Source organism: Amborella trichopoda, chromosome 2 (assembly GCF_054954075.1).
Source record: "Amborella trichopoda isolate Santa Cruz 75 chromosome 2, AtrichopodaSantaCruz75HAP2 v2.0, whole genome shotgun sequence".
Taxonomy (NCBI): Eukaryota; Viridiplantae; Streptophyta; class Magnoliopsida; order Amborellales; family Amborellaceae; genus Amborella; species Amborella trichopoda.
The window spans coordinates 54,686,375-54,713,524 of NC_142337.1; the positions used below are offsets into that span (position 1 = coordinate 54,686,375).

General features: G+C 36.3%; 2 protein-coding genes across 8 annotated transcripts; one reads left to right on the forward strand and one right to left on the reverse strand.

Moving 5' to 3' along the window:
- Positions 1–3,531: 3,531 nt before the first annotated feature.
- On the reverse strand, positions 3,532–9,222 carry LOC18431433 (insulin-induced protein). 7 transcript variants are annotated; one of them, XM_011623986.3, is made up of 5 exons: positions 7,299–7,745; positions 7,039–7,163; positions 4,457–4,645; positions 4,081–4,127; positions 3,532–3,994 (listed from the first exon to the last, which is right to left on the reverse strand). In XM_011623986.3, the coding sequence occupies exons 1-5, from the start codon at positions 7,677–7,679 to the stop codon at positions 3,984–3,986; spliced, it is 753 nt and encodes a 250-aa protein (XP_011622288.1). In that variant the 5' UTR covers positions 7,680–7,745; the 3' UTR covers positions 3,532–3,983. The 7 variants fall into 7 exon arrangements, with proteins under 7 accessions (XP_011622288.1, XP_006841621.2, XP_088714754.1 ...); XM_006841558.4 differs by having other exon boundaries at positions 4,076–4,127; XM_088858628.1 differs by lacking the exons at positions 7,039–7,163; positions 7,299–7,745 and adding an exon at positions 8,883–9,222 and having other exon boundaries at positions 4,076–4,127.
- An 11,228-nt stretch (positions 9,223–20,450) lies between these two features.
- On the forward strand, positions 20,451–26,775 carry SFR2 (Glycosyl hydrolase superfamily protein). Its single transcript, XM_006841556.4, has 10 exons — positions 20,451–21,123; positions 21,309–21,690; positions 21,938–22,076; positions 22,388–22,554; positions 23,075–23,296; positions 24,598–24,769; positions 24,910–25,143; positions 25,395–25,544; positions 25,853–25,982; positions 26,436–26,775. Exons 1-10 carry the CDS (start codon positions 20,946–20,948, stop codon positions 26,630–26,632), a joined length of 1,971 nt encoding a protein of 656 aa, XP_006841619.1. The 5' UTR covers positions 20,451–20,945; the 3' UTR covers positions 26,633–26,775.
- Positions 26,776–27,150: the final 375 nt, after the last annotated feature.

Here is a 27,150-nt window from a genome sequence, read left to right on the forward strand (position 1 = left end):
ACCGACTTTAACTGATGTACAAAAGGTTGAAGATAGAGAAAGCTTAATTGAGAAAGAAAGCTATCTGAGGGAAAAGAAGAGAAGAGAACTGAGAAGAGAAGAGAACTATTGAGAACTATTTGAGAAGAACTTTGGTTGCTGCTACTGCTGCTGGTCTTTCCTTGAAAAATGCTCTGCCTTCTTTGCTTGAATGAAGAGGTATTTATAGAGGGCTGTGTCTCAGACGAGTGGCTGAAATCAGTAGCTTGCTGATGAAGGAAAGTGTGGGATTGGTGGAAGGAAGTTGTGGTCGAAAATGGATAGCTTGCTGGAGAAGGATTCTTCAGGATAAGAAGATAGTACGAAGAGGGGACATGTCATGTCGATGAGGGAGACGTGGCGAGCTCTGGTATGCTGGTGGCTGATGAAGTGATGGAGGAATCTTGCATAGTAGAGATTCGTGCGATCGTCGGTAGGTAAGTATCGTTTGTGCGGGAGAAGAAGGAAAGCGAGCCGTTGATATGCGTTGATGTGACCCCAAATTGGTCACGTCGGTGAGGAGCATCTTTGCGAAGGGGCGATGTTGCTTTATGATTTGTCCTTTATGCAACGTGGATTTATCTTTATATGAAAAGGGAATCTTTCCTGTACAATGACGTGTCTCTATTTTGTCTTATTTGGAAAAGGGAATATTTTATCTTTCTTTATGTTGTAGCAGTCATATCGGTGCTGAAGAAGGGAATCGAACCGTTGGGTCGGGTCATTCAGTCTGTAGGCCTCTGGCTGAAATCATCCAATAAGGGATTTCGTGATTTGACTGTTTCTTCTGAAGTTGCTGGCATAGTTGTATCGGGAGCAAAAACATGGAGTAGTGTTTGCTCTATTTCGTCAAAAGTAGCATTGGGATGTGATTGTTTCAGCTTTTTGAGGTAGGCTGAAAATGTAGGAAGACTGACTGTATTATTTGACACTGGATTGAAGGTTGCAGGTTGTGGAGGCATCCGTTTCAAAGGTAGTGTGGCAGGATTGGTACTGAAAATGTCCCACCATTTGACTTTCAAGGTTTTGCCTAATTGGGGAATATACTCATAGTTGTTAGTATTATTTTCAGAAATGGAGTATTCCCATTTGAGAATCCAAGGGATTTGATATATTGCCATGAAGTAGAGATGGTAATCATCTAAGTTAGTGCAAGTATTATGTTGAGCAAATTTTGTTTGTAGACTCTGAAATGCATCAGGCAATATTTGGGTTTGAGATCCCCATAACAAAAACCAATGGCGAAACCAACTAGGGAATCTTTCTAGGACAGGGAGTTTGAATTGGATATACCAGGAATGAGTATTATTTGGATTTTGGTAGGCAAATACTTTATGCCATGCCTCAATGTATTCAGAATATTTATAAGATTTATATTGGAATTCTGGATTTAATAACCTTTTTCCCTGGAGGGGATTACATCCCCAATCCTCGTAAGAAAGCAATTTTTTGATTTGGAATTTCGAGTATGCGTATAATTTAGTAGTACCTTGGTAAAAGTGAACTATTGAAGCTGAACCAGTTTCCATGAGAATGGCTTCATACCATTTACGGGTTTTAATGCCATAAGATGGATTCAAGTGATTTGCAAGGTAAATGGGAGCTATTTTATATGGGTCGAGTTGTGCATGAGCATCAGAATTATCCTCAGAAATCTGTGCTGAAGGCCTAGCCCTATGTACAGATCTGAAACTCAAAAAACAACTTGATAAACAGAATCTAAGTGGCAAAAAAGAATTAGGAGATTTTTGCCAACAATTTAGCTATCATATGGACCAAGGTCATATATATATATATATATATATATATATATATATATATCAATGGGGTTAATTTCAAGGATTAATACCAGACTGAAGACCATATTCCTATTGAGGATGAGCCTTCAAAGTCCAATCATGAGAAAGTTGGACACGATAATGGAGGTATACTTGAAGAGGGGGCGTGGAAAGAGTTAAGGCACCCATGAAAGCCTTCTCAAGTCGCAAAGACCCTTGGTGCGAAACCCTGTGCAAAATGGTGCAAATGAATAACTAAGATGGGGGAACTTGGAGCATCACTAAGACCAACAAACTAAAGCTTGGATGGTTGGTCCATTGCCAACATGACTTGAAGTAACATGGGTGTGACCCATATACAAGACGCATAGCTAACCGTAGGCCCAGATTGAGAATGCACGTTCATCGAGGACATGCACGAATGGGATTTGAAATGTGTAACTTCCCTAGACATGGGTATTTAGAAATGATTGCGCCGCCCAATTGATCACATTTGGTTGGATAAGAGAAATAGAAAGGATCTGATATCATTCTCCTTATGCTCCAAGCCTCTACCCATCAAGAGAAAAAAAAAAAATTTGATTTGGAGCTCAAAACATATTTCAAGTCAAACTCCCCCCAAATATTGAAACGGCCCCCTCCACTTGAGAGGTGGGGAATTTGGAACTCCAAATCAATTTTTAGTTAAGAGAGTGTGTTTTGGATGCTCTTTGGAATCATTGTTAGTCCCTTACCTAATGAAAAGTGGTGGATTTGGGGGAACAGACCTATGGCTCTTCTCATAGAATGTTTCTATTAATTGCACCTAAATTTTTAGTTAAAAGGTAAACAACAAACGTGGAAATAGAAGCTACCACTGCCTCTACTCTCTAGCACCCATGCTCATCTCTACACACAAAGCATCTATAAACTCCGGCTCTTTAAATCTAAACTACTTCCTTCTCTGCTCACTCCTCTGCGCTTGTCAAAGTTAACAAACTGCTTTTCCTGATTAAGCTCATCATGTGAAAAATAGAGAGGTCAACTACTATACCAACATGCTTCTTTCCAAAACACAGAAGTTCTACTTATATTTGATTTTGTATTTTCTCTAGGGAAAACACATTTTGCTGACTGATAAGCATCACACCAATGATGGACAATGAAGATTGGACCAGTGGAGATGAACTATACATACATTCTTTTCTAAAGATATAATTTGACCTAACCAATAAGCTCTCTCACTGATAAGCATCGCACCAATGATGGACAATGGAGATTGGACCAGTTGAGATGAACTATACATACATTCTTTTCTAAAGATATAATTTGACCTAACCAATAAGATCTCTCTCTCTCTCTCTCTCTCTCTCTCTCTCTCTCTCTCTCTCTCTCTCTCTCTCTCTCCAGTCCAATCTCCACCATCCAACATTTGCCAGACAGTGGATCTTAATTAATGGGAATGAGGTGGCATGCACCTTAGTGAGATAGTATACATTCCAATATGCTCTCTAATAGGCATAATATATGGTCCCGACAAAATAAGGTACCGCACCTACATGCCATATTACAGCAGCCTCCTTGTGAGCATCCACCATCCAATGAGTACTGGACTGTAGATGCTCATACCAGTAAATGCAAAATTTCATCCAAAACCACAAAGGTACTAGCCATTCTCAAATCTAACGCCAAGTAATATCAATGATCTAAACAAAAACAAAAAAACAAGGAAGATACCCAAGAATGCAATCACAACTACAAGGAATTACGTATGTGCATGCATACGCACATGGATAATCAATCACCCAAGAATACAAGCATCGGTACACACACTTATGGATGCCAAATACAAAGAATACTCATACATGCACATGCATACTTACAAATACAGATATCTAAGTGATTTCATTCAATCATGCATTAAAATGAAAATATACGACCCGAAGCAAGTACCTACAAACATGTGAATAGGTGCACAAATATATGCACCTATGATACATGATGGCACGAATTCACCAAGTGGCCATGAATACATGCCTTATATCATGTATGATATTTAGCTTGAGTGTCACCTCATCTCAACGATCTGGAGAAGATATCTTGGCCTTCTCTGTCATCTCCTTGATGGTGAGCGATGAGCTTGAATTCAGCCACCGAGATAAGTTGATCAAGAAAGGAGTGTAAACAAAGTAACAGGTGCTAGTCCAACTAACTAAACCCTGAAGCACAAAATATAATAAAACATTTATCAGAGTGTTGTACATAGAGTAATGTTCCAATTCTTATACAATTATTAATACCTCACCAAAGACATTGATGTCCGGATGGGGATAATACCATAGATTCCATAACCTGATGAAACAGGAAACATACATAAACTAACAAGCAATGGGAAAAGTAGAAACATATAAACCTAGGAAAAAGGAAATAGAAAGAAGAATAAAGACTGACAAAACTTAAATAAATAAAAAAAACTAAAAAACAAGCAGCAAACAATACATTAAAAAAGAAATCCAACAAATAGCAACGATCAAAAATAAAGAAATAGCCCATCAATCTCCAGCCAACAAAAGAATAAAAGAATCAGACCAAATTTAACAAAAACGAAAATATAATAACAATTTCTCAAGAGGGTCAATTTAAATTGGTGGTTGTTGCTTGAAAGTTGGCATTGAACATACTTCATAATTGGGATTTCTGCCAAAGGGCAACCAAAGCCGACAATGCAAGCCAATGTGAATCCCAACCATGTCCCATCAAAAAAGAACCAGATAAGCTCAGCAACTGCGAACAAGATGTAGGTTTCTGTGCTAGAGGGAAGCCCAGCTTTGTACATCTCAGCACTCATCTCTATGAATGATGCCAATAATCTGACGAAACAAAATATATGAAGACATCAAGTTTTTGCATGAAAAGCAACATTAATAACTAAATAAATGGACTGAAAGATAATGAAAGAAAACGAAAAATATATATGAGAGAACAGGACAACCCCCTTAAGAACAGTTCACTTACATGTGCAATAGAAAGTCTTACAGAGTAAAAAAAAAATTAGAAGAATATATACTTTTCCTAGAATATATAAACATAAACAAACTAAAAACAATGAGAAAAATATATAAGATAATGGTATTTAACAACAACCAAATCTCAAGCACAGATCAAATAGTTGAATGAAACAAATCGTTTGATCAAGCAGAAAATGCACTTATTACTAACTATGAAAAAAGAACAAAAATAATAAGAAAGAATATCATAAGATGACTGAATAGTAGAATCCTAACAGTGCAAGTAAGTGGATGAATCCATTCCCAAATAATCTGATCAGGCAAAAAGATAACAACATATCACTTTTCACAAAATAAATAAAAGTACCTAGAAAGAATATCAAAATGTCTAGAAACAGACAACATGACCATTGAGTATTTCACTTCTAAGAATAGATGCAATAATCTGATCACATAAAACATAAGAAGTAATTCGTTTTCAAGATAAAAAGATAACTAACTAGTTAAAATTAATGAGCGAGAGTACTAGAATGCATAACATTGCACTTATGACAGTTCATTTCCTTATATGGAACCAATAATCAGATCAAGGGAAAAATAAGAAACTACTCTTTTTCAGTGAAATCAGAAGCCAAGGAAATAAAAGAAAATGAAATAAAACTTAGAAAAATTAGAAGAACATATAGAAGTGACCAGTTCAATCTATAAGAGCAGTCCAATATATGAATTAGTCGAGTAACTTGATCAACAGGACCCTAAGAAGAATTCCCCTTTTACAAAGTAAATATATGAATAAGAAAATGAAATTAAACAAAATAATGCTAAAATAATATTCAGAAGATATGGGAGTGAGCAGAACAACATTGGGGAACAGTTCAACTCACACTTGTTTTATCTAATATACTTCTTTACTTTGAAAATAATAAAATCATCAATTATCACAAATTCTTCCTAACCATGCATGAAACCAACATTTCAACAAATGTAAACATAACAGGACAATGGAAGCACATATGTTTTGAACCAATATTTTCAAACTTGGCTCGGGCCTCGGACCTGGCTTGGCCCAAGCTGAGTGACTTGGCCAGTCTGAGAGGATACTGTGGAGTAATGTACAGGCCCAAGAAGCACTAAAAAATATAAGAAAATTTTAAAACATAAAAATTTGCTCAATAATAAAATAGCAATTTTAATCAGAAACAACCCACAATGTCCAAATAAGCTGAAAAATATACAAAACATGGATTTCGGAAAACCAGATTTACAGTTGGAGATACTAAAAATCAAAAAGAGAGAAAAATACATACATAGGGTATATGGACAAGAAAAAGTGACAAACCATTGAAAAAAAAAATCCAAAGTACATACATAATTTTTAGACATCAATCTCACAAATTTACATCATCATCATCTTCAGAGCTTTTGTCCAACTATTTGGGGTTGGTTGCGCAAATCCCGGTCCACCATTCAGCTTCATCTAGGGTCACACCCTGAGATAGGCCATAAGCCTCTATCTCTTCTCTCACTACTTCAAACCATGTCCTTTTGGGTCTACCCCTTACTCTTTTTTAGCTTTTCTACTTGAACTAACTCGTGCCCCTTACTCTTTTTTAGCTTTTCTTTAGCTTTTCTACTTGAACTAACTCGTGCCCCTTACTCTTTTTTAGCTTTTCTACTTTAACTAACTCGTACCTCCTAACAAGTGTTGCACTAGGTTTGGTTTGTGATGCCCATGACCAACCCACCTAAGTCTACTTTCTCTAAACTTATCACCTATTAGAGCAACCAACCCACCTAAGTCTACTTTCTCTAAACTTATCACCTATTAGAGCAAAACCTAAGTTTTCCCAAATATATGCGTTTGATCAATCTCACAAATTTATATAATTTTTATTTTTTTATTTTTTATTTTTATGGCTGAGTTGTACCCGAGTAATCGGCTCAGCAAGGGGCCGAGCCGGAGATACTCGGCCCCAAGTAGTTAACCACTGTTTCAAACCTATCAAACACTAAAACTTTCGGTTGTTGAAAGGATGGCCTTTGTAAGTTTCACTGGGGAGCAATACTTAACTTTTGTCTTAGCACAAAAAATCGCACTTTTACTTTCTATCCCTTAATCAATAATTTTCCCCCTCTAACTATCCATAAGTTTTGAATCAAATCTCTCTCTGGATTAATCTTCATAACTCGCATTTTCGAAGTGAGAGAGAGATGAAATAATAATTCTTCATGATTTGAGAAGAAAACCCACTTACATAAGGGAAAGTGCTGTTTTCGGTAAGCTTCCTTGTGTATCATTGGAGTTGGAAGAAACTCTTTCATCCAAAAACAGTTGTAGCAACCCAACAGTGCAGTAGAATACTCCCAATAACAAAGGAACCTAATTCAATGGCACCCCATATAACACAAAACCTATCAATTCTATATACTTTTATTTGAAGAAATATCAATGCAAAACCAAAACACAATACAATAAAAACCACAGAAAATGTCAAAGGAGAAAAACTCAAAATACCCATAAATTTGTATAAAGAGGTCCAATTTGGATGGCCCCATTTTGGTAAACTACAAGCTGGACCCTCGAATGGATGCCATCTATGAGAGGACCCAAAATAAAACCAGAGCCGAAGAGGGAGAGAGAAATTCTAGGCCAGGAGCGAGAGAGTGGGGTTTTGGAGGTATTCTTTAGGTTGCAACAAGAGGGGCAGAGAGAGAAAGGACTTCTTTTGGAATGATGGGAAGGAGTGAGACGGAAAGCTGAAGGGAACAAGAAGAACGCAGCTTGAGATCGTATAGTTCCCATGGATCTCAATCTCTGAATCCTTTGGCCAACAATTTTGCGTGTGGTGGGGACTTCGGGCCACTGCACTTGTTTTGCCCTCTGTGTCCCTAACATGGAAAAAATGTCAGAAGAGCAGGAGTAAATGAAGAGGCCATCCAACCATTGTGACCCACCCACGGATCGTGTAAGTATTTATGACCTAGGTTCTCACTGTATATAATCTCTAATTATAAATGGATGTATTTTCCACAAGGCAAGGCTCTATGAAAAGTTGAAAACAAAGTAAAGCCTCCTCGAAAACCTTTTCCAACATTGATTATGAAATATGTGAAGCCAAAATATTGATAAAGATCTTGTGGATCCGTAAACACATATTTTTAGGATGATATAGATGGATTAAATAATGTACTACAATATGTATTATTTTTAGAGCTTAAAATCTTATTATTTTTTAACAATTATAATGGTCAAGGCCAAGATGGTCGATTTGAAGCTTGAGTGGGGGGAGGGGGGGAGAACTTAAGTAATGTGCTATTCAACAATTTATTCTTATTTTTAAAATTTAGTTCCGAAAGGTGATGCGCTATTTAATAATTTATTCTTATTTTTAAAATTTAATTTCAAAAGATCCCTTAAAATACACATAATCACGAGATGGAATAATTAAAAGGAAAAAATTATATACGGTGTCAACCCTATACTGTATGAATAAGGTACGTCTAAAAAACCACTAGAAAAGGTTGTTTCTATGCTGGAAAACCCTCAAACTAAAAATCTCGACCTCGATATTCAAATTCATGAAAAAAGGGAATTTTTAGTCCTAAAAATAGTTCATCTTCTAGCACATTATATGGACCACCTATTTGTAGAATTTTCAAGTGTTTATAGATGTGCTTGATTGTCATCATTTTTTAAACTTTCAATTTTATAATTGGGGGCAACAATATATTTTCATATTGGATTGAGTTTGGTTTTAGGCATTGCAAGGAGAGAGAGAGAGTCGGAGAGAGATGGTTGGACAATGCCTCCTCCTCCTCGTCTTTGCATCTGCCTCCTCCTCCTCCTCGTCCATCATCTCCTCTTCATCTGTCTCCTCGACAGCTTGCACCTCTTGGTTGGACAACGCCCCATGGGCAGCTATTACATTCTCTCGAGCGATGGGTCCCATATCAGCAGAATCCAATACAGAACTGAGGTGTTGCAATGTGTGTTGCACCATGCTAATCCGCAAATAGACAAATATTGTAAAATGCGTATGTCACATGCCATAAAATTTTAATTGTAAAATAATTAAAAAAATCAACAACATTTTCTTACCATGACTTGTCGGCATATCCTCTTGGGGCATATATTACACCCATTGGTCGTGTAGGATTCCAAATTTGAGTTCTAGACACCCTCGAGTACCATTGCATGTAGTATGCGGAGGACACCCATCCTCGGTATCATGATTAACACCAACTACCCCAACCCAGTATTTGCAGTAATCCTCCCATATTTGGATTTGTGGGGCTAACTCATGCGCCCATGAATGTACCAATCTACCATGCCTCTCTCCTCATCCCCATTTCTCTGGATTCGGACATTCCTCCCTGCTAAAAGCCAAACTATCGTAACACTCGCTCTGGCAAATAGCACTCCGCAATGTTATAAAAAAAAATATAGGAATTACACCTTGCGGAGGTCACACCCATCCCAATCCATCTAGCCATTATTGGGTTACATGTTATATGGCTGCCACTGAACCTATAATCTGAGAAAAATAAGCTCCATTTACCAAGTATAATGTGAACCCTACAATAATTAAACTTTTACATTAGGTTTATTCAATGTAATCAAATTTTGTAGTGAAGTAATTGTGGTTGTGCTAACCTTTGATGAATCAAGGAGGTCGATCTCCTGATGGTAGTAGGCAACAATGTGTGAAGGGCTTTTCTTTGTAACGGAAGGTCTCCATCGCTTCGCTCGTGCCTCGCCCACTCTAACCTTTCTCACCTCATCATTATGCTGCAAAGTGGGAAAATACTCAACTGTTCAACTCTGCATAGTGAATTAATAACAAACAATATATTAAAGTTTATAAACTTATCAGGTTTTAAAAATTACAATCACATAAAAACCTTACCACACTTACGCACAACTAACCATAAACAATTACCTTAAAAACCATTGGAGACCCACTAACGTGGGATTTTTTCTTGATAACAAACTTATAAAGAGAGTAGAATAAATATGCTAGTGTCTCAACACCCCATGCATATCGCTATGCTCTATCAAAATCCTCAAAGAGCTTCAGATACCTTGTGGGCACCTCATTGCCATTCGCACTTGCAAAAATCGTGCTCCCAACAAGATACAACAAATAAACGCATGTGTGCCTCTCAACGACCTCATCGATAGCATTCCGTTGCATTATCATGAATCTCTCCTTCAACCAATTGAATTTGATAGTCACTAACTTATCAAACGAACCTCTAGGAGAAGTTCCAAGCCATCTATGCAAATATGGGTGATAAGGAATGTAATCCTCTATAATGATGGGTCCCCAGTCACATTGAGCCATAATCTTATCCAAACAACATATGACGTAGGCATCATCTCACCGACATGATCATCAAAATGTGCTGAATTAGTCTCGAGCTGCCATCTTTCAACCATTGTAATGATTAGGTTGTCGTCGACCCTTCGTGGGCTTAGATTTACAAGGGGCAATAGCCTTGCTCTCAGGGGCACTTTGTGCTGGTGTAAACAGCCTAGACCAATTCCAAACGTTACTACATCTCTCGTCAACAAATTTTTTTCTCTCCGGTCAAAATTTTAGAAGTCATTGAACTGTCATTTATCAAGATAATGTTGATCAAGTAGGTAGCTATTCTTAAGTTATTATAAAACATTTACATCTCCTTCCCAAACATCGTTAGAGACATGGTGCCTTTGAAAGTATAGGAGCTCAGGCTAAGCTCTTTGGTCTACTACTTGGTGCACCATAATATATCTTTCAACATGCAGCAAACTTTCTTTTTGGTAAGCATATTTCGTGAAGGAATTTAAGTTGAACAACTGAGCAAAAGTATTCAAATAGTCCTATGGGAATTTAGACAAATAAGCATCTGTCAAAATTCACCTTAGCTTGGAACCCATTCACAGTTTGGAACCCATTCACAACTAACAATTTATTCAATTTGAATCATAGATCCATCAAAATTGTAATTCAAAACAATTTCATTCATCAAAGTCATATTTCCATCCAAAAAGCTTTCTCTAAATAGAATCTACTTTCATAAATTCATCAAACAATCACTGAGAAGAGTACATAACAATGCTTTTGATGAATGAATTGCTTCACAGTCATTATATATAGGGAAAAGTTTATATAGAGCCGAGGCCGAGGCTCTAAACAATCAAATTAGAGCCCACCTCAAAAATTTCACTATAAGAAGTTGTTTTAATTGCCAAATATCCTTAAATTGATCATCTAGACATCATGATACATGTACATGAGAAAAAAATAGATATCAAGTTTTGGAAATAGTGCATCTTGTAGCACGTATTTGGACCGTTCATTTTCAAGATTTTCAAGTTGTCATAGATCTACTCGATCTACACTATTTTTTAAGCTTTAAATTTTATAATTAAAGATGAAAATGTATTTTAAAGCTATCACAAAGATTTCAAATATTGAAATCACTTTTCTCAACATTATTTGAATATAGACTCCAATTTGATTGTTTAAAGCCTCGACTCTATACAAACCCCACCCTTATATATAACAACAATAAAATATAGAACAATGCATACAAACAGAATGTATTATGTATACAATGACTAAACTATATCCTCAAATTCACCTCTCCAAAAGCAAAAACAAAATTCTTGCATCAAGCATCTTAATGATAAGGCAATGTTAACATTATAATAGAATACATAGCAATTGGATAGAGCAAGTAACCTAAATTGAAAAACAACATTCCACACTAGTTTAAAATTTACCAACTTCATAAGACCAACTACATATGTAACGACCCTGAATTTTGGGAACTGAAAAATAATGTTAATATTGTTGATAGAAATAAATACAAACAATAATAATAATAATAATAAATAAATAAACAAAATATAATATAATATAATACTTACATAAAGAAGTAATTTTTGAATGAGAGTCCATCATACTAATATTATACCATGTGGACTATTTACATAGGGTAGTCCATAAAAGACGACTTCTTATCTTACTCCTTTTAATTAATGTGTTAGCCTTCTCTTTTGTTACCTATAATACCAAAATTAACGTGTTTGGCCCTCTCTCTTGTTACTTTTGACGTGGCAGGTTAGTATGATATCTCCCATTTTATATTATAACCTATTACCTATTTTATATTCTTATTTAATATTTTATTGGCACTTCTTACTTGAGGTGTCATAAAAAGTACCTCTCTCTCGATCTCCTAAACAAAGTCTCTCTCTATAACAATGTCTCTCTCTATCTTGGATCAGCTTTATATAAAATAAAATAATACTAATAATAATAATAATAATAATAATAAGGTTTTAAAAGTTGATTGTTCATCACCTGAAGTGGCTAACTCAACAGCCCCATCCATGTAGTTGAGACACTTTTAAAAAAGGTCTTAAAAATTTTAAAGGTCTCACTCTCTCATAAAAACCCTTACCGGGCTTAGTTTTAACTGGGGCTGGGACTCTGTTTCATCAAACGCGCTCTCTCACACTCTCTCGTGTTTATTGGATGGGAGTTGGAAGATGGTGAGGTAAATCTTATAGATTAGTTTGGACTTTTCGTTGGAGCTTTATGAATTTTGGATGGTAGACCTCCTAGAGTTCGGAGGACAATGTTACTCAGCCAATATCAGCCAAGCTTGAGGGGGGTCCTCAGCAGCAATAATATATTTTGGTTGATTCTTGTAGGGCAACGATAATTACATATCAGAGTAATTTAAGGAGTAAGTGATCGCATTCTTCTGAAAAATAATCAATTTTCAATAAAATAGTGATATTTCTATCCAATATCTTTATTTTATTAGTTTTATGTGTAAGTGACATCATCTTCCTGAAAAATAGTCTGTTTTAATAAATAGTGATATTTCCATCCAGGATCTTTATTTTATAAGTTTTATGCACAAATGACTGCCTTATTATTTGAAAACTGATATTTTTGCATTTGATTATAGCATAGTCTGTGAAATGTTCATTTGCGAATTGACATCCCATAAATTGTCAATATTCCGTATTCTTGAATTTCTATAAGAGTTTTTCTATATATATTAGAATGGCAATTATGCTAGAATGTCTTTACGAACTGCTACCTTTTTGAATTTGAGCCCAAAATATTTGACTGGGTATTTTTGAAATGGTATTGAAAGTGACTGTTATTAATGGTTTCAATGAAATTCATATTAATAATTTCAGTGATATATTGAGTACATGATATTGCTGCTTTCGAATGTTTAAAGAGATTTAGAAATACTTTAAGTATGCAAGTGGACTCATCCGGTTCGCCGGTGAGGTATAAGTGGACCTATCCGGGACGCCGGTAGGGATTAAGTGGACTCATCCGGTACGCCGGTGAGGTATAAGTGGACCTATCCGGGACGCCGGTAGGGATTAAGTGGACTCATCCGGTACGCCGGTGAGGTATAAGTGGACTGCAAGGATTAAATGGACATATCTGAGACGCCGATAGGGATTAAGTGGACCCATCAGGACACTGATAGGGTGTATAGGTGACCTACTTGGGACGTCAGTAGGGTAATTTGTGAAATCTTTTGAATTATGCACCGCAGTTAAAATGCTATATGCATTTCAATTATTCGGATTATAGTTAATTATGCATTTTTTAAAGTGAAACTGTTAATGCATTTCTGTTAATGGACCTCTTTTTGAAAATATTGATATCTTTCAATTATGATTATTTTTGGGATTATGATGATCACTTATTGAGTAGCCAAACTCATCAAACTATGGTAAATATTTTTTTCAAGATAACTGCGGTTTCATTTTGAGTGCTCGTCATGATCAACTTTGGAAGATACTGTAGTTGTGCTTAAACTTTCTTTTGTTACTTCGTAAGAATTCGTCACTGTAAATTTTTCCTATCAATGAGATGTATATATGTTTTGAGTGTCACATCTCAAGAATATCAGTATTGTAAATTCTTGGGGCGTGACAAATATGGTATCAGAGAAATAGGTTTAAGATTCAATCAGAGAAATAGGTTTAAGATTCTTAGGAAATTTAAAAAGAATGTACTTGAAATCACATTTATTGTGTGTACAGACCGGGACAAAGTCAAGTTCCAGAATAGCTGAAGCTAATATGGAAGGAATTCACAATGCTTTGGAAAATATCGTTGCTCTAGTGCAACATCAGATGGAAAACAATAATCCACCCAGGCAGTTAGTTACGGGAAATGGTGAGAGTAATATCGAACAATTTAAGAAATTGAACCCACCTTCTTTTAAGGGTACTGTAAACCCACTGAAAGTTGAAGGATGGATTATGCAATTGGAGAAAGTATTTGAGGTAATAGAATGTCCTGATGATAGGAAGTTGGCCTTGGCAGTTTTTATGTTAGAAGGTGAAGCTCAACATTGGTGGCGAATGGCAAAAGGAGTATTGGTCAAAGAAAATAAACCCTTGACTTGGAAAGTATTTCTAGAGGCATTTAATGAAAAGTATTTTCCTTATTTTATTCGAGACCAAAAAGAAATGGAATTTTTGGAATTAATCCAAAGAAACCGGACAATAGCACAGTACCAAGCCAAGTTTACTGAATTGGCCAGGTTTGCACCACATATGATTAACAATGAGGCAAGAAAGGTGAAAAAATTTGAAAGGGGTCTCAGGCCAGCTATTAAAAGCAGAATACCAGTATTAAAATTGAGAACTTATGCTGAAATAGTGGATCGAGCCCAAATTGTCGAAAAAAGATTTTGAAGGTTACCAAAAGACGAAAAATCAGAAAAGTCAGGTTAGACCCACACCATCTAATCGACATCAGTTTGAAAGGGCAAACAAGAAGCCAAGGCTTTTGCCACTTTAAAGCCCAATAGAACCATGTAAAAAATGTGGGAAAAACCATGGATCGAGCCCTTGTTATTGGAATACTGGAGCCTATTTTAAATGTGGAAAATTGGGGCACCAGATTAGATAATATCCTAACTTAAAGATGCAACAGCTTCCAAAGTAGGGAGAGATAGCTCAAAAGCCTCAGATAAAGGGAAGAGTATTTGTCATCACTCAGCAAGACGCTCATGCCTCAAAATCAGTGATCCAAGGTACTCTTATTATCTTTCAAAAAGTAGCTCATGTTTTGATTGATATTGGATCTACTCATTCATTTGTGTCACCATACTTTGAATGCCACTTAAAAGTAAAACCAGAACAATTAGAATACATTCTAGAAGTAGCCACACCGATGAAAAATTCAAGTGACACTAATATAGTGTACAATCTTGTGTAATGAAGATAAAAGAAAATGAACAGTTGATAGATTTAATACTTCTAGAAATTCAAGATTTTGATGTAATCTTAGGCATGGATTGGCCTTCTGCATACCATGCAAGTATTGATTGTTACAAGAAAATGGTTACCTTTAGTATTCGGAATCAACCAGTATTTTACTTCAATGGTATCAAAGAAGACTCCTCATCATATTTAATCTCTTGTATTCAAGCTAATCGTATTTTTCGAAAAAGGTGTCAAGGCTTTCCTGCCTATACCAAAGAAGATAGGAAGGAAGAGATAAATTTGGATACCACTCCGGTGATCTGAGAATTTCCCGACATTTTTTCGGAAGAATTGCCAAGATTACCGTTTGATAAGGAAATTGAATTCTCTATTGAATTATTACCAGGGGTAACCCCAACGTCTAAGGCACCTTACAAAATGGCACCTGCAGAACTTAAGGAACTTAAACAACAATTGGAAGAATTATTAGATAAAGGTTTTATCAGACCCAGTGTGTCATCTTGGGGTGCTCCGGTATTGTTTGTTTAAAAGAAAGATGGGAACCATGAGATTGTGTATCGATTATAGACAGTTGAACCAAGTGACAGTTAAAAATAAGTATCCATTACCTAGAATTGATGTTTTATTTGATCAATTACAAGGATCACAAGTATTTTCAAAAATTGATCTTAGATCTGGATACCATCAGCTTAAGATTAAAAGTGAAGATATTCCTAATACAGCTTTCAAAACAAGGTATGGCCATTATGAATTTTTAGTCATGCCTTTTGGATTAACCAATGCACCGGCTGTATTTATGGATTTGATGAATAGGGTCTTTAAGCGCTTTTTGGATAAATTTATTGTAGTATTCATCGATGATATTTTAATTTATTCCAAAAATCAGAAGGAACATGAGCAGTATGTAAGAATGGTATTGCAAATATTAAGAGAAAATAAATTGTATGCCAAACTTAGTAAATGTGAATTTTGGGTTAGGCTACAGTCAGCTATGGGGACGAGACTCACCTTTAGCACTACCTTTCATCCCCAAACTGATGGACAATCAGAGAGGACCATCCAAACTTTGGAAGATATGCTGAGGGCCTGTGTCATTGACTTTACAGGAAGTTGGGATGACTATTTACCCTTGATTGAATTTGCTTATAATAATAGTTTCCAAGCCAGTATTCAGATGGCACCATATGAAGCCTTGTATGGAAGGAAATGTAGGTCACTCATCTGTTGGGACGAGGTTGGTGAAAGAAAGCTTTTGGGGCTAGAAATTATACAGGTAACCACATATAAGATAACATTAATTCGAGAAAGGCTCAGGACAGCTCAGAGTCGACAAAAGAGTTATGCCGATAACTAAAGGAGAGATCTTGAATTTACGGAAGGTGATCAAGTTTTCCTAAAAATCTCACAAATAAAAGGCATTATGAGATTCGACAAGAAAGGAAAGCTGAGCCCACGTTACATCGGACCATTTAAAATCCTGTAAAGAATCGAGGTGTCGCTTATAGACTTGTCTTACCGCCCGAATTGGCAAACGTCCATAATGTCTTCCATATATCATCACTACAAAAATATCAGCCTGACCTATACCATATCTTGAAATATGAACTTTTATCGATAAAAAAGGACCTATCCTTCATTGAACAACCAAATTTGATACTGGATATGAGGGTACAAGTGTTGCGTAACAAGGAGATTCCTTTGGTTCGTATATTATGGTAGTACCATTCAAAAAAGGAGTCAACTTGGGAACGAGAAGATGAAATCAGATAAAAATATCCCTATCTTTTTCAGTAATCAAGTACACAAATTTAGAGGACTAAATTTCTTTAAGAGGGCAAGAATGTAATGACCCTGAATTTTGGGAACTGAAAAATAATGTTAATATTGTTGATAGAAATAAATACAAATAATAATAATAATAATTATTATTATTATTATAATAATAATAATAAATAAATAAATAAATAAATATAATATAATATAATACTTACATAAAGAAATAATTTTGAATGAGAGTCCATCATACTGATATTATACCATGTGGACTATTTACATAGGGTGGTCCATAAAAGACCACTCTTTATCTTACTCTTCTTAATTAATGTGTTAGCTTTCTCTTTTGTTACCTATAATACCAAAATTAACGTGTTTGGCCCTTTCTCTTGTTACTTTTGACGTAGCAGGTTAGTATGCCATCTCCCATTTTATATTATAATCTATTACCCATTTTATATTCTCATTTAATATTTTATTGACACTTCTTACTTGAGGTGTCATAAAAAGTACCTCTCTCTCTCTCCTAAACAGAGTCTCTCTATAAGAATGTCTCTCTCTATCTTGGATGAGCTTTATATAAATAATAATAATAATAATAATAATAATAATAATAAATAATAAATGGGCTTTAAAAGTTGATGGTTCATCACCTGACATGGCTAACTCAACAGCCCAATCCATGTAGTTGAGACACCTTTAAAAAAGGTCTTAAAAAGTTTAAAGGTCTCACTCTCTCATAAAAACCCTTACCAAGCTTAGTTTTAACAGGGGCTGGGACTCTCTTTCATCAAACACGCTCTCTCACTCTCTCTCGTGTTTACTGGGTGGGAGTTGGAAGATGGTGAGGTAAATCTTATAGATTAGTTTGGACTTTTCGTTGGAGCTTTATGGATTTTGGATGGTAGTCCTTCTAGAGTTCGAAGAACTATGTTACTCAGCCAATATCAGTCAAGCTTGAGGGGGTCTTCAACAGCAATAATATATTTTGGTTGATGCTTGTGAGGCAACAATAATTACATATCAGAGTAATTTAAGGAGTAAGTGATCGCATTCTTCTGAAAAATAGTCAGTTTTCAATAAAATAGTGATATTTCTATCCAATATCTTTATTTTATTAGTTTTATGTGTAAGTGACATCATATTCCTGAAAAATAATCCGTTTTAATAAATAGTGATATTTCCATCCAGGATCTTTATTTTATAAGTTTTATGCACAAATGACTGCCTTATTATTTGAAAACTGATATTTTTGCATTTGATTATAGCATTGTCTGTGAAATGTTCATTTGCGAATTGACATCCCATAAATTGTGATGATTCCGTATTCTTGAATTTCTATAAGAGTTTTTCTATACATATTAGATTGGCAATTATGCTAGAATGTCTTTACGAACTGCTACTTTTCTGAATTTGAGCCCAAAATATTTGATTGGGTATTTTTGAAATGTTATTGAAAGTGACTGTTATTAATGGTTTCAGTGAAATTCATATTAATAATTTCAGTGATATATTGAGTACATGATATTGCTGCTTTCGAATGTTTAAAGAGATTTAGAAATACTTTAAGTATAAAAGTGGACTCATCTGGTTTGCCGGTGAGGGATAAGTGGACCTATCTGGGACGCCGGTAGGGATTAAGTGGACTCATCCGGTCGTGCCGGTGAGGTATAAGTGGACCTGCAGGATTAAGTGGGCCTATCTGAGACGCCGATAGGAATTAAGTGGACCCATCACTACGCTGATGGGGTATATAGGTGACCTACTTGGGACGTCAGTAGGGTAATTTGTGAAATCCTTTGAATTATACACTGCCGTTAAAATGTTATATGCATTTCAATTATTCGGATTATAGTTAATTATGCATTCATGAAAGTGAAACTGTTAATGCATTTCTGTTAATAGACCTCTTTTTGAAAATATTGATATCTTTCAATCATGATTTTTTTTAGGATTATGATGATCACTTATTGAGTAGCCAAACTCATCAAACTATGGTAAATATTTTTTTCAGGATAACTGCGGTTTCATTTTGAGTGCTCGTCATGATCAACTTTGGAAGATACTGTAGTTGTGCTTAAACTTTCTTTTGTTATATTGTAAGAATTCGCCACTGTAAATTTGTCCTATCAACGAGATGTATATATGTTTTGACTGTCACATCTCAAGAATATCAGTATTGTAAATTCTTGGGGCGCGACAACATAAGATAAGTCATCAACATCTTCCCACTATTCTTGACTATAACAATTTTATTAAGGGCCTTAACTCATATAAACCTCACATCCTAAACCATGAAATTGGAGCAACCCACTTGAACATGTATGTTCATTATATAAAAAATGAACACTTTAATCTACACAATCAAATGCAATGTAAAAAAAAAGAATCAGATGATTAAACTCTTTAAAAATCTCCCGATTATCATAGCTTTATAAGAAACACATAGCAAGCCAATATTTTTTTAAGCAGATAGACATCCCTTAATTTGGTTGCAAAAATTAAACCTAATCAGACATTGGATATAGCAAGTATCGCTTAAAAAGGACATCGAATCCTAAATTGAACATGAACATATAAAAACAATTATTGACAATAGTTTTTAAAAACTAAAAACATCATTGGCAGGGACAAGGCTAAAAAAACATGTATATTGTAACAACCGCCATACAATTGCCCAATTACAAAGCATAAGAGGACCCAAACAAAGCACAACCCATAATTTCTTTTAATTTTAGAAACAAATATAACTGTAAAATAAATGCATGCAAAACAAAGTCAGCCAAATTTCAAATTTTTAACTGTAAAATCATATGTAACTAGAAAAATTATAAATTTATGAAACTAAAAAAAACCTTAAAAAAATAAGAAAAATGGAAGTGAGACGAAGACATACCTGATTTTTGAGATTATTGGGTTCAATTGGAGATTAGATCTGCCACAAAACCTGAGATTGCCTATAATCTTTCAAATTGAGGATAAAAATCCCTTCTTTGAGCAACTCACTGTTTTTCCCAAAAAAAAAAAGCTCAAATCTATAAAAGAGAGACCTACATAAAAAATGGAAGTAGAGCTTTGAGAGGGAGAGAGGCCCGTTAGCAAGGAGAGATAAGGAGTGAAAGAGACGCTACCGGGTTGAAAGGGAGAGAGAGGCCCGACAGCAGGGGATGTTTATGCAGAGAGTGCGAGAAAAGATGAGCAAAGAAAAAAGAAAAACGATATTGAGAGCATAAATAAGGCGGGAGGCTAGATTGAAAAAAATAAATAAATAAATAAACTTAAAAAAGAAAAAAAAACAATAACAAAAAACCAAAACAAAAAGAAGAAGAAAAAAGAAAAAGAAGAGATCCTATCATTCTCGAAAACAACGGCTTATTTTTAGACCATATCGTTATAAGTTTACAACGGAACTTTAGTCCGATCCGTACATAAATTTCGGTTTATTTTTTAGTCATCATAGCTTGCGTGCAAAGCGCAAATACATTCGTGCCCATAAAAACGTGGCATCCAGAAGGCCAAATCCTAAAAATCAGAGGCCTCAGTCATCAACCATAAAAAAACGTGCCACGTGTCGACCGACCTCCCGAAATGATACTCGTCTGGAGCCCTTTCTTGGCCAAATTCAGAAGACACGAGCTAATCAGTCACTATCTGATTCTCTGTTTCCCTTCTCTCTAATATCAAGTTCGCCGGAAAAATTTTCACGGCGACTCTTATCGCCGGGATCCTCTCACCTCCTCAATGTTCCGGCAACTGTACAAACTACAATTAATGACTACCAGTACTAGTACTAATAACTATTTATTTGGTGTTCCAGTGCTAGTGATTGACGCTAATTCTGATATCTTTATGTTCTCTCTGCAATTAAACTTACTGGTATCGCAGTCATGGCTATTCTATGTCTCGGAGCTCTTGAGCCAAGTTCTCTGGAAATCTTACTCAATGTAACGGTATAGTTATTGTTCTGGTCCGAATTTACAGTAACAGTGAGCAATGGAGTTCGTGCCCCATTTGGTCTCTGCGACTGAGTTTTCCAGAATCTTAGCCAAAGGAACGATCTCCAGCTTCTTCTTCTAGCCCTAATCTGGAGAGAGCCACTGCGACAAGTAATAGTGAGCGATGGCGTTTGTCTCTCTTCTGGTCTCGGCAACTAAGATTGCTGGCATCTTGGTCACCGTTACAGTGGCAGGAAACATCCTCTCATTTTCTAGATTCAGGCGGAAAAACCTCATGCCCATCAATCCACCTCTGGCCGAATCTTCGGACACTCTTGCTACCTTCAACATAGATGCAAATGGTGGGGAAAACCCAAAACGCTTTCATAACCGCTATTTCAAACAGCACAAATCAAATAAGAAACCTAACCCTAATTTTTTTTCTGAATTTTTTTTTGTGGAGCGAAACTTATCAACTAAAAACCATAAGCCATAATTCTCTCATTAAAGGAGTTCTGATGTTGATGATGGGTTCGGGAATTTGCAGAGGCAGAAGGGGGATTCTTCTTTGGAGTTGCAACTGCTCCTGCTCATGTGGAGGATCGATTGGACGATGCATGGGTTCAATTTGCAGAGGAGACGCCATGTGCACAGTCTTCTTCTTCTTCTGAGCCTGCTGATGCTTTGATGGGCTCAGCATCTGGAGATGGAGCGTTACAACAGGGTGCTTGTTCTTCTTCTTCTTCTTCTTCTGTTAGTGCGAGAGCGAAGAAGAAAAATAAGAAGTTTCTTAAAGTAGCAATGGAGGCCATGATTAGAGGGTACGAGAAGTATGAGGACGAGGAGGAAGAGGAAGAAGAAGAGGAGGAGGGTGAGCAGCATGTTGAACGTAAGCATAACATTGCTGCTTGGCACAATGTGCCGAACCCGTAAGTTCTTGCTTGCCTTTGCTGTCTTTCTTTTATTATTTGATAATGGCTTTCTGAATTCTTTAATTTTCTGCATCTCATTTGGTATTCTTCTTATCAAAGTCATGCTTGAAATCTGTTATGGGCAGGCTTTGGGAATTTAGTGGAAAGAATTAGATTTTAGGCAAAACAGATAGGAACCAAATCTTTTCATACTCTTGAACTTCATCATAGTTAAAAGCACCTCAGGTTGTGGTTTTCATTACAGGAAAGAAAGACTGAGGTTTTGGTCTGATCCTGAGACCGAATTGAAGTTGGCTAAAGATACTGGTGTTAGTGTTTTCCGGATGGGCATTGACTGGACGAGGATTATGCCTGAGGAACCTGTTGATGGGGTTCAAAGATCAGTAAGTACATTGAGGAGCTGTCTATTTAAACTTTCACCCTATTCTCTTTCTTCCAATGTTTCTGTCTTCCAATTTTTGGTATGTAGGCAAGTGAAAATCAAATTTCTGCTAATTTGTGATAATCCCTTTTGTATTTGCCAATTCTATGGGTTTCCATTTTAGGGTTATAGTCTTTACCTCTTTATTAGGTATAGCTTGGGTTTGGAAGATTGCTTATATGTATAGCGTGAAGAACTTCAATTGCTTGAAATCATTGGAATTCTGTGGTGTTTATATTAGGTAAATTGATTAATTGGAATTTACTTCTGCAGGTCAATTGGGCTGCACTTGAACGATACAAATGGATCATTCAAAAGGTGCGATCTTATGGGATGAAGGTTATGGTGACGCTATTCCACCATTCCCTTCCACCTTGGGCAGGAGAATATGGTGGATGGAAACTTGAGAAAACTGTCGACTATTTTATGGAGTTTACTAAGTGAGTTACTTTCCCAGGGATTGTATATGTTTTTGTGGGAGAATTATGAATTTTGCATCTTAAAAGTATTGTGGCACCTGAAACTTAGTTTGGGACTTCAACCACTATTATTTGGAGAACTCCTCTTCTATATACAGTATGTTTTATTTCTCATATATGCTGTTCTCCCGAAGATGAAGCTTCACTTTATCGCTTGTATAGTAGTGTTTTAATACCATTGTTAAGATTCTGAGGTCTACATATTTGTGTTTTGTTTGCACATGCTCATTGGCTTCATTATGACACTCATCTATGCTTTACTTATGTGAGCTGCCATATGGCAGTGGAAAATTGAAGAATTGTAATATAAGTTCCATGTGTTATCATTGTTCTTCTTTTATTTTGATATTGAAATAATGGTTACGTCCTGGTATAAATTAGTGCAGTTGACGAGCTGTCTTGTTGCAGTCTTTATTCCCGCAATTCTTCCTTGAGTTCTGTTATCCCTCCAAAACTGATTTCCTGGCTCTATTTTATGCAGGGTTGCTGTGGATGGTATCTCGGAACTTGTGGACTATTGGATAACATTTAACGAGCCACATGTCTTTTGCATGCTGACTTATTGTGCTGGTGCTTGGCCTGGCGGACACCCTGATATGCTTGAGGTTGCAACATCTGCCCTACCAATGGGTGTTTACACACAAGCCTTGCACTGGATGGCTGTTGCACATTCAAAGGCTTATGATTATATTCATGCAAACAGGTTTTTATCCTTAAACTTGTGACGGGTCTTCTGAAACATTTACACCTTTGTTTCAAATGTCGTTGTATTTTCTTAGGGTAGGTAAGGTAGTTTCCTCTTGACTAATACGATCATACCTCAAAAAGACTATAATTTTAAGAAAAAGGTAAAATATTCATTAACAAAGAAAAGGATTATTCTGTGTTACCTTCACACATCATATTTTCTCTGTGCGGTCACATGTCAACACCTCCAGACATAGGCCCGAACAATAAAACTTATATTGAACATTAGCCATGAGATTTGAACTGAGGACCTCTTGAAGACAGGTAGGTTCTACTACTATCCCAGTTGGACATACGTGTATAAAGCATACAATTTTTTATATACTATTTTAACATCTTTTTTTAATATGAATAACATAACAGCATTCCTTAAAAGTTTGAACTCAGGACCTCTCCAAGTTGCGCAGTGAGCTCTACCGGTGTAACTATGCTATGTAATTTATAGTATATATACCATATAAGAGTATTATTAGACTAACATAATATTTATATGGACAACACCTGCTGTATCTGCTTAATTGGACGGAGCACTGGATACTTCAAACAGTGTTGGACATTGATGCTTATGTTGGTGTCCATGGAACAACGATTGTTTAATACTGACTGCAGTCACACATATTTCATCATCATCGCCATTATCATCATCTAAGCCTTATCCTAGCTATTTGGGATCGGCTACATTAATCTTATTCCACCATTCTGCTCATAGGTTTAGGATTCATTACAAGATTTGGCAAAGCTTTACTCTGGCTGCCCTACCCAACACAACCCTCCTTCTTTACCCAGGCTTGCAGTCAGACATATTTACCCAAAAAAAATAAACAAAGACTGCTGTTATACATACCACGAACGTTATTGTTAAGCAGAATGTTTACATTGGAAATGAGTCTAGGAGTGCTGCCTGCTTAGTGTGGTAGCTAGGTGTGGTCACTTGGTTGCAAGGTATGTATGCTATAATCAGTTGGACTGTTGGAGCCACAGTCCGTAGGAATCGTCACTATCTGAGCAAATAATAGAGTGGTAGTGAGAGAATGTAAACCTAATGGATTATGGAAAGTCAATGATAGTCATCATCACTATTTTATTTTGGTGGGTCCCACTCTCTACATCACTCTCTATTGTTTGTCATTTGGTTGGATGGTGATGGCACTGAGGGCCTATGGCTACTGTTGGATCTGTTCACTTGCTTATAGATATGCCTCTTATTTTGGGGGTTACCATTTGATTCTGATTCAAGTTTTTTCTTATTTTTTGCAGTAGCACTGGTTCGAAATGGAAAGTGGGGGTAGCACATCACGTTTCGTTTATGAGGCCATATGGTCTATTCGATGTACCTGCCGTTGTGCTGGCTAATTCGTTAACTTTATTTCCCTATGTGGACAGCATAAGCGACAAGCTTGATTTCATAGGGATAAATTACTATGGCCAGGTCCTCCATTTCCATTGACACAACTTATTGTGCACACCAAAGTACATTCTTCATTTTCGATAATATACTTGACTATCTACATACAAAACTGACTCATATGAAGTTTAGACTTGTTTGCTGAAATAAACTTCGGTGTTCAGGAAGTGGTTTCTGGCCCTGGCTTGAAGCTTGTAGCGAATGATGAATACAGTGAATCTGGGCGTGGTGTTTATCCTGATGGGTTGTACCGAATGTTGCTTCAGTTTCATGAGAGATATAAGCACCTTAAAGTCCCTTTCATCATTACTGAAAATGGGATCTCTGATGAGACTGATTTGATTCGTCGACCTTACATATTGGAACATTTGCTTGCTATTTATGCCGCCATACGTGAGGTTTGTTCTCCTCGTACTCAATATTTATGAAATTCCACATAATGGGAAAGCATACCATAGTCCTTAGGATGATATAAGGTACTCCTGGGCTAAGTACCCATTGATGGGTACTTGGAGATTAACTGGAGTGGGGTAAACGGGGACATCAATCTGGTACACCAGGATGGGCTATTGCATGCTTCCCCTTTTATAAATGCCCTTTCATAATTTATAATCATCTATTGTTGTGAACTGTTGGTTTTTTCTTGTAGGGTGTTCCTGTGCTTGGCTACTTGTTTTGGACAATATCAGACAATTGGGAATGGGCTGATGGCTATGGCCCCAAGTTTGGACTGGTAGCAGTGGATCGTTCCAATGGCCTTGCACGTATTCCACGCCCTTCATATTTTTTATTTTCGAAGGTATTAGGATGAGGTTCATTTATCTTTTGAGTTGAATCTTTTCAATCTAGAAATGAAATCCCCATCTCAATAGACATTGCCAATCAGAGTATTTTGGCCTCTCCGTCCAACTCTTTACTTCCGCTGTATCAAGTGCTCAATACGTAAAGATTGGATCTATTGTATGTGTTTGTACATTGGCACCAACACGTGAATGTGTGTTTCACTTTTTTGTTCTTCCTTTGCTTTCAGCTTTTTCTTTCTTTGCTTTCAGCTTTTTCTTTCATTGGTCTTGTTTTATGCTCGAATTAAGTACTTGTTGCTTTCAGGTGGTGACAACAGGTAAGGTTACAAAACTGGATCGGCTAAGGGCATGGACTGAGCTCCAGAGTGCAGCTATTGAACAAAAAGCTCGGCCATTTTTCAGGGAAGTTGATAAACATGGACTTATGTATGCCGGTAAGTCCCCTTGATCTTTTTGGCTACTCTCATATGCAGGTAACACTTAGTGTACAACTTGTATTGGATTTTCTTCCTGAGATAACCTGTAAGGCTTTCTTCATTGGGCAAGGATACCCTATGCGACTGCTGCATGGTCCACTATACATAGCTGTGGTATCCCCGATCCAATCCTGATGACAGACAGTGGAGATTAACCCTACTTGAACCATCAGTAGGGATTACTGTGTATCACTATGTTCTAACAACGGGAATGGATGTTAGCTGCTCTACTGTACAGTTTATGCCCGTATATGATATGCTTGCCCTTCTTGTTTTCGCATTTATGAGCAGTATTTAAGCTTGTTTCCCTTCTTGTTTTCGCATTTATGTCCATAACTAGCCTTCTCTTTGAATGCTTGTACCTTAAATTGATAGCTTTTTCATCATAAATTGATCTATGCCATTTAACAGGAGGGCTGGATTATCCAATACAAAGACCTCTTATTCAAAGAGATTGGAGATTTGGGCACTATGAAATGGATGGCTTACAGGACCCACTGAGCCGCTTGTTTAGAACTATCCTTGCCATTCTCTTTATAAAAAAGAAGCAGACTCGTAAATCTGATAAAAAGCATTTGGAACTTCAACCCCTTGAATTGAACCTTTGATATGTTCTGCCAAGTAACATATGGAAATGTCGGAAGCAATGTACCATAACTCCTAAGAATGTATGATATGTGATGGATTTTGGCACATACATCTGTAGGCTGCTTTAATCATTTATAAGGGTTTGTTACTGGCGAAAGAAAAATGAGGAAGTTCTTCAAATATCAAATATTATTGGGAGGGAGTGGAATTGTTCATGATTTTGTTCCGTCTTTGCATTTTGATCTTACTGTCGTCACATTTTAGAATGGTCTATTTTGAAGGCAGGACTACGTATTGCCTGATAAACAATCTCCAACTCGGAACAAATTTTTTATTAAGATTCTAAGATGTCATTGGTCCTTGTGTTTTTTTTTTTTTATGTTAAATTGGATCATTTATACGAAATGTCAATAGAGCTTTACAAGTTTTTTGAATTTCTAAAGGAACTCCCATCGAAGTTTGATTTTAGTTTCCCTGGGTTCGCCATTGGTTTGCCCTACTTTCTACTCTCATGCTAATAACTTCTTAGACATGCCAC

Bases quoted from the DNA above. Each gene is read 5' to 3' on its own strand.
- LOC18431433 (XM_006841558.4), bottom strand. From the start codon at position 7,679: ATGTTAGGGACACAGAGGGCAAAACAAGTGCAGTGGCCCGAAGTCCCC. The intron at 7,164-7,298 runs GTATTTTGAGTT...CCATTGAATTAG, and splicing joins CTCTTTATACAAATTTATGG to GTTCCTTTGTTATTGGGAGT. The intron at 3,995-4,075 runs GTATTAATAATT...TTTGTGCTTCAG, and splicing joins ACATCAATGTCTTTGGTGAG to GGTTTAGTTAGTTGGACTAG.
- SFR2 (XM_006841556.4), top strand. From the start codon at position 20,946: ATGGCGTTTGTCTCTCTTCTGGTCTCGGCAACTAAGATTGCTGGCATC. The intron at 22,077-22,387 runs GTAAGTACATTG...TTACTTCTGCAG, and splicing joins TTGATGGGGTTCAAAGATCA to GTCAATTGGGCTGCACTTGA. The intron at 22,555-23,074 runs GTGAGTTACTTT...TATTTTATGCAG, and splicing joins TATTTTATGGAGTTTACTAA to GGTTGCTGTGGATGGTATCT.